The sequence below is a fragment of the Primulina eburnea genome, chromosome 1 (assembly GCF_022965805.1).
Source record: "Primulina eburnea isolate SZY01 chromosome 1, ASM2296580v1, whole genome shotgun sequence".
NCBI classification, from domain to species: domain Eukaryota; kingdom Viridiplantae; phylum Streptophyta; class Magnoliopsida; order Lamiales; family Gesneriaceae; genus Primulina; species Primulina eburnea.
The window spans coordinates 11,882,493-11,889,667 of record NC_133101.1 but is presented as its reverse complement, the minus strand read 5'-3'; the positions used below and the strand labels follow the sequence as shown (position 1 = coordinate 11,889,667).

Here is a 7,175-nt window from a genome sequence, read left to right as displayed (position 1 = left end):
GCCCGGGCCGAGAAAATAATGAAACGAGCCGAGCCCGAGCCAGCTACTGCTCGACTCGGCTCATTTACATCCCTAATTACGTTCAATTGTCCAATTTTTTACAATATGAAAATCATATTAATTTTTTACAGATTTCATATATTAAAATCAATTACAAACATTTACTATTATTTTTCTCTTCAAAAAAAAAAAAATATTATACAAACAATATTACCATTATCCATAGGCGCAGCAAATAGGGCGTACAAAATCACAGACCGGTGACGGAATCATTACTCAATGATCACTATTCAGTCTTTTGGCATTTTGCTCCAACCACCGCCGGCAAATTGTTCATTCCACCGCGCTCTCCTGCCACGTGTACTGGGCCACCACTGTACGGACAAGTTAAACAACAACGACCTCCCGCATTGAATCCGTTCTTCCCTTTTCGTCTCTCCGCTCAGAAATCACCGTTGCTCAATTAACCGGCGATTCTTACTCGTATGTTTGCTTGTTTATTTGTTTCTAATCGTAAATTGATATAAATAAATTGAGACGTGTTCCTTTTTTTGGCTTTATTATCCTCTCCCTCTGAATTAAATCGACTACCGTTATGCATGACGATGCATTTATTCGATCTCGTGTTCTGTGCCGATGGTTTTTGAGGATTTTTTTTTTTGTTGATAAGGAAAAAAACTCTAGCTAGAGTTTTCGATCATGGGTTTTGTTGATTTAACTGGATTGTGGTGTGGTTCTTGGCTTTTTCAGATTTGGCTTGATGGTTGGTTGTTTGTGCGGGTGATTGTTCGATCATCGAGGACTTAGGAAGGGGTTTGGTTGATAAAGACATTGGCGATGTCGGGACCCTTGGATCGGTTTGCGAGGCCTTGTAAGTGGTTTTTTAGTTTTTGGAGTTTGTTGACTACGAGGTTTATGGATTTGGTGTTTACTGAATTGTGTTTATGATGTGTATGATTCGGCTTGTGGTGTTTAAGATTCTGAGTTTGGTGTTGGGGTATCTTGATGTAATTTTTTGTATTGATTTAATTTTTCTTGGTTTTGAAGGTGGATTCTTGATTAGAATTGTGATATCCCTTCCTGAGGAGCAACATTATTTACTCTTTTTTTCGCGAACAAATCACTTGTTGTAGAAGACCTTAGTTCTTGAAACCGTTGCTTCTTTGATGTATTAGTTGAATATCCTTCCTGCAACAGTAAGAAATTGTCTGCTTGTGTTTTTTTCCAATACTTCCGTGTCCTTCAATTTGAAATCATTATTTTTCCTTGAAATTCATTGCTAAAAATGGAGTTTTGTAGTTTCTTTAAATGCTTAGGCCTATTTTAAAACTTGGTTAAATTTTGCAGGTTCTGTTTTGATATGCATTTATGTTCTTGTCATAAGGGAGAGTGTCGTCTATGATTGTGGTTGATTGGTGAACTGCTGTGACCTGGTATTTTGTGAATGGGATTTATCTGTGTTGCATTGTTCTGCGTACAATTGTGAATTTAGCTGATGTATAGCTTCTAAGAGAATACAAATTTATTACAAAACAATGCGTACTGTGTAAATCATGCTTTCCTTTCCTTTAGCCTCTCTGTAATTTTTTTCCCTCTTCCTGCATTTGTATTTTCTTTGTAAACAGGCTTTGAAGGGTCATCTGCACATGATGAGAGAAGAGAAAGGAAGTCTGATTTTGAGAATTCAGAGGATGAAAGGAGGTCGAGGATTAGTTCTTTGAAAAAGAAGGCTCTCAATGCATCATCTAAATTCAAGCATTCTCTCAAGAAGAAAAGCGGCAGAAGAAAGAGTGATGGCCGAGTCAGTTCTGTTTCTATAGAAGATATTCGCGATGCTGAAGAATTACAAGCTGTTGAATCATTTCGACAAGCCTTGATATTAGATGAGCTGTTGCCAGAAAAGTTTGATGATTACCATATCATGTTGAGGTTAGTATTCTTGACGGCTTTATGTTTAGTTGTTGGCACATGTTTATCAATTATTCATGACACTGTGGATTTAGAATAAGGGTGTAAATAAGCTGAGCTTGGTTCAATTCATGTGCCTGAAGTTTTTGGCTCGGGCTCGATGCAAAGTGAGCTGGCTTATAGGCTCTTGAACCTTGAGAAAAGCTCGAGCTCAAAAAATTTGCTCTTGGGATTACTGATGATCTTTTCTCAAGCTTGGTTGACTCACCTTGCATTGCATCCTAACTTAAAACAATTATGGCAAAAGGACATTTTGGACAATACTCTATATCTTACTGAGTAGAGGTGGTTAAATGTGTATTTGTTTGTCGGAAGCTTCTCTTGAGTCGACTAACAGAATGACATTTGCACTCATGGGTTAACAATTTAAAGCTGCTTCCGACCTGCCATGAAAATTTTCAGTAACATACTAATATCTTTAGACACCTGCTACAGGTTTTTGAAAGCAAGGAAATTTGATCTTGAAAAGTCAAAGCTTATGTGGGCTGATATGATTCAGTGGAGGAAAGAATTTGGGACTGACACAATTGTGGAGGTAGCTGGACTTGATACATAATTTTCTTTGTTTTTAATTTCCAATCAGTAAATTTCCTGTTGTACTGGTGTTCAAAATGTTCTAATAATTATTCAATGCATCAATTGTGTCTCCCATCAGGACTTTGAATTCGCTGAGTTGAATGAAGTTTTAAAGTATTACCCCCATGGCTATCATGGCGTTGATAAAGAGGGAAGGCCATTGTACATTGAAAGATTAGGGAGAGTTGAGCCAAACAAACTTATGCAAGTTACTACAATTGACCGTTACATAAAATACCATGTGAGAGAATTTGAGAAAAGCTTTGCTATCAAGTTTCCAGCATGTACAATTGCTGCAAAGCGACACATTGATTCAAGTACAACAATTTTGGATGTTCATGGTGTGGTATGTTTCACAGCTTTTGGCATATCTGTTAATTATAATGATTCAAAACTCCGTTGTCTTTTGTCTTTTTGAAGAGTTGTATCTTTATTCTGAATTTATTTAGGGTTTGAAAAACTTTAACAAGAACGCCCGGGACCTCATTACAAGGCTTCAGAAGATAGATGGCGATAACTATCCTGAAGTAACCTTCATATTTCTAGCTTAGTTACTGAATTATGTTTAATTTATTGTTGTTACAATGTTATGCCTTTCTGCAGACGCTTCACCAAATGTTTATCATCAATGCTGGTCCGGGATTTAGGCTACTGTGGAATACTGTTAAAAATTTTGTAGATCCCAGGACTGCCACTAAGATTCATGTAGGCTGATTCTTATCTTCTTGTCATTTGCAAACTTATATTTTAATTCAGTGACAATCTGTATATTAGTCTTATGAATGCTTTTACAGGTTCTTGGAAACAAATACCAAAACAAGTTGCTTGAAATTATAGATGCAAGGTGAAAATTAAGAAAATTATTTCTCGTGTGATACCATTTTCATGATTTTAGTTATTATAAAAGGAAAACTATACCGAGATCCCTTCTGAACTGTTCTAAACATATTGTCTGGGCCTGCACAGTGAACTGCCTGAATTCCTGGGAGGAATGTGTACTTGTGCTGATCAAGGGGGTTGCCTTCGCTCTGATAAAGGGCCATGGAAGAATCCAGAGATACTGAAGGTCCTGACTTACCTGGATGTTTAAAGTCTTAGATTGTTGTGATACATTAATGAGATTTCTAGAAACTATTCAGCTTCATTTTAAAGATAAATGATTGATTGGCATTGCTCTGCAGATGGTACTTAATGGTGAAACACGGCGAGCCAGACAGGTGGTTAAAATTCTCAATAGTGAGGGGAAGGTAGTCTATGCTAAGCCTCACTACGCAAGGGTAAGGATTCTGCATTAACTTTACTTTTCTTGGAACATTTTTTCTTGAGTATGACTGATATAAGTGTATGCTAATTGGGGTTGGGCAGCTGAAAGGCAGTGATACTTCTACAGCAGAGTCTGGTTCTGATGCTGAAGACATTGCTTCACCGAAAGCCATTAGGAGTTATGCACATCTTCGGTTGACTCCAGTTCGTGAGGAGGTAACATTTGTCCTAAACATTCATGGCTATAATGCAGTTTCAGTGATTGGGATGGTTTTCTGAGTCTGAATCCTCATGCATTGCTTGACAAACACTGCGTCCTCTGTGTTTTTACTTTTTTCCCTGTCTATTTAGGTGTATGAATGTTAGTTAAGTTCATTTATTTTGTCTGCCATGCAATTTAATTGTTTGCCGTTGTAGATAATCTCTAGTTTTTCTTAAATTCTGGGACCATCATGTTTCACTGTCCCTCGTCATAGTAAATTTGGAAAATATGGAATTAAGAACTACTTCACAAAAATTGAAGTTATTTTATCTTTTTTTGAGTTATACTAAAAATATTTCTCTTATTTCAGGGCAAGGTTACTGGAATGGCTAGCTATGTTGGCAACTTCTCAGGATATGATGAGTATGTTCCCATGGTTGACAAGGCTGTTGATTCCGGATGGAAGAAGCAAACAAGCCCCACAAAATCTTTTGTTTCTAAAGGTTATACTTTTCTTCATGTACAATACCTAAATCTTTAATTGGTTCGTCATATAACATAACTTTTTCATTCATTATTGCATTATCATCGTGTGACACACGCTTTAGGTAGCTCTTTCTATTTATTTTTCCTGAGTTGGGTGAAATGAATGCATATAATCAGGCAACCTTTCGTATGATTTCAGTGTAACTACTTGTTTCCTTAAAGATTTCATTATATAGCAATTTATGTTGATGACAGGAGAAAGTGAAGAGATATTGTATCTCTCTTTTTCATTATTTCTACAGTATTTTAAATTTTATGTATCTATCATTTATTCTTTTGCTGATGGTGATTCTAGTTCTTGCTGAATTTAATCTGAACCTATCTACTTTATTCTAATGATAAAAGAACTTGGTCTTCTGTATAGTTGCTGAACCTGGAATACTTTCATGATGTCCCTACTTCTCTTTTCTATGTAAAATTATATTTATTCAGGATGTTAATGTAATTTTTAATTCAGATATATTTCCACTGCCGGATTCTCAAATCACACCAAAAGGGTTGCAGGCTCGGTTTCTGGCAGCTCTTATGGCTTTCTTCGTGAACCTTTTCATGTTCTTCCGTTCAATATCATTCCGTGCTTCCAAGAAACTTTGTGATGCTTCCGTCCAGGAATTTGCCTTTGACACGATGCTAAAGGAGGAGTTCTGGCCACCATCGCCAACACCGGCTTTTACAGAGACGGATCTCCTATCTTCTGTCCTCAAGAGACTGGGCGAGCTTGAAGACAAGGTCAGTTCTCTGGAGTCAAAACCATCCGAGATGCCCTACGAGAAAGAAGAGCTTCTGAATGCTGCTGTTTGCCGGGTGGATGCGCTAGAAGCAGAGTTGATTGCAACCAAAAAGGTAAATCCCCAGTATATATCCTTCATGATGATATAACTGTGAAAATTGTGCATATAATGGAAAAATATACAATTTTAATCTACTTAACTAAGGATTTACCGTCTCATCAGATCCACTTTGTCAAGAATTATAGCGCACAAGCCTCTTTGATTGGAAGGACTTAAGTGTGGTCACTAATTCTGATTCATGCTAATGCTCACGAAGTGCGAAATAATACTTGTCTGATGCTATGTTAAATCTGAAGTATCCGTGAACACCAAGATTAGACATAGAAAGAAAATCATAATCAGGGTAACATGAGCTAATAATAAATGACAAAATTCATGTTAACCATTCACTCAGTTTTGGCAAATGTTGCACTCTTCTAGTTCTTGCCCTCCACATTAGTGTGTTGTGTATTTTGTCTTCCGATTGTTCCAGATATATTATTCTTGATCTGAAGTCTACCTATCTACTTCTTACCTTCATCTTTCAGAAATTTTTGAAATGAGAGTTGAATTTGTATTTGAGCAGGCTCTGCACGAGGCTTTAATGATGCAAGATGATCTGCTTGCTTATATAGACAGTCAAGAACCCAAGTATCGGGTGAGTCAAGATGAATTTATTTCTTAAAAATATAATTGTATCTTGGGGCTATAGTCATGTTTGGTGCTGACTTTGCCTCCTGCTTCATGTTTCCAGAAGAAAAAGTTTTGCTGGTGAGATGGTTAATAGTTGGAGCTTCCGAGGGGTTGAGGTTATCTTCGTCTCGGTTTCATGTCTTGAGCACAACGATCATCATTTCGAAAAAAATTGGCTTTGTGAACTTCATTGATGATACTTATCTTTGGTGAGAAATTTTATGGAATGCATATGCATCTTTTTTTCTGCAAACGTCTTGCACGGTGCGTTCTTGAATGATGTTATGTGAGATACGTGGAATATTTTTTAAAATTATAGTTATCTTGAGAGTACGGTGCTATTATCCTTGTGTTGAAGAGCTCTAACTTCAGATGCAAGTTATTTTATTCTTTTAGAAAAATTATTCAAACTCCCAAGCATAAGCAAAAGCTATCAATAGAATCTTTAAATAACAAAATAAAACATATTTTTTAGGTTAACACAGAGCAGAAGTGTTTAATTGGCCTTTCCTAGAAGATGCTTGGCATGGCAACGGAGGTATGCAATCCTAAAACACCCCAAAGAAACCTAGTACAAATAGCAAACCTTGTAATTTACAGGGCCCTTAAATTTAGTAAAAATATAGCAAACATAAAATCTGTGGTGAGTTCAAAGAATGGTGTTTCTTGAGTCTAAAATCACCATCTCTAAAAGAATCAAAACACCTCCTAATTCACAGTTTTATTTAGGTTTCTCCGCTTAGAAAGCAAAGAACTTTTTCTTCTCTTGTCGAATGAGAGCATCCTCGAGAGCCTGCAAATTTAAATATTTAAGAACAGTTGATTAAATCTATCAATATTATCTCTCACGAGTTTCAGATGATTCAACGAGAATCAATACACTTGAAAGAGCTGTAGGTAGATCTGTTCTTATTTTTGATACGGTCTCGGGAGTTGCATTATTTGCTATACTGATCGGAAGTCACACCTGTGACTTACTAGAACATAGTGCCATGTGAGACGTGACAAACGTTGGTAAGTGCTAATAAAATGTAACACCAAATTCAGTGAAAGATTATGCTTTGGTTTTTCATGGCAATACCTTCAGTAACCAACCGACTGACTTAAGTGGTATAATACTTTGGTTTTTCATGGCAAGATATTGGATGCGCAAATGG

The 7,175-nt window shown here is 36.7% G+C and overlaps 1 protein-coding gene across 2 annotated transcripts; it reads left to right on the top strand.

The window, feature by feature from the left end:
• Nucleotides 1-244: 244 nt before the first annotated feature.
• Nucleotides 245-6,362, top strand: LOC140827787 (phosphatidylinositol/phosphatidylcholine transfer protein SFH8-like). 2 transcript variants are annotated; one of them, XM_073190624.1, is made up of 15 exons: nt 245-483; nt 751-871; nt 1,626-1,929; nt 2,404-2,503; nt 2,624-2,890; nt 2,994-3,071; nt 3,148-3,249; nt 3,339-3,388; nt 3,511-3,610; nt 3,726-3,821; nt 3,910-4,023; nt 4,380-4,512; nt 5,013-5,398; nt 5,912-5,983; nt 6,080-6,362. In XM_073190624.1, the coding sequence occupies exons 2-15, from the start codon at nt 838-840 to the stop codon at nt 6,098-6,100; spliced, it is 1,857 nt and encodes a 618-aa protein (XP_073046725.1). In that variant the 5' UTR covers nt 245-483; nt 751-837; the 3' UTR covers nt 6,101-6,362. The 2 variants fall into 2 exon arrangements, with proteins under 2 accessions (XP_073046725.1, XP_073046735.1); XM_073190634.1 differs by lacking the exons at nt 245-483; nt 751-871 and adding an exon at nt 1,350-1,433.
• The last annotated feature ends 813 nt before the right edge of the window (nt 6,363-7,175 follow it).

Excerpts from the sequence above, each read along its gene's own strand:
- LOC140827787 (XM_073190624.1), top strand. The coding sequence starts at position 838 with ATGTCGGGACCCTTGGATCGGTTTGCGAGGCCTT. Across the intron at positions 2,504-2,623 it reads GGACTGACACAATTGTGGAG|GACTTTGAATTCGCTGAGTT; the intron begins GTAGCTGGACTT and ends GTCTCCCATCAG. Across the intron at positions 3,611-3,725 it reads AGAATCCAGAGATACTGAAG|ATGGTACTTAATGGTGAAAC; the intron begins GTCCTGACTTAC and ends ATTGCTCTGCAG.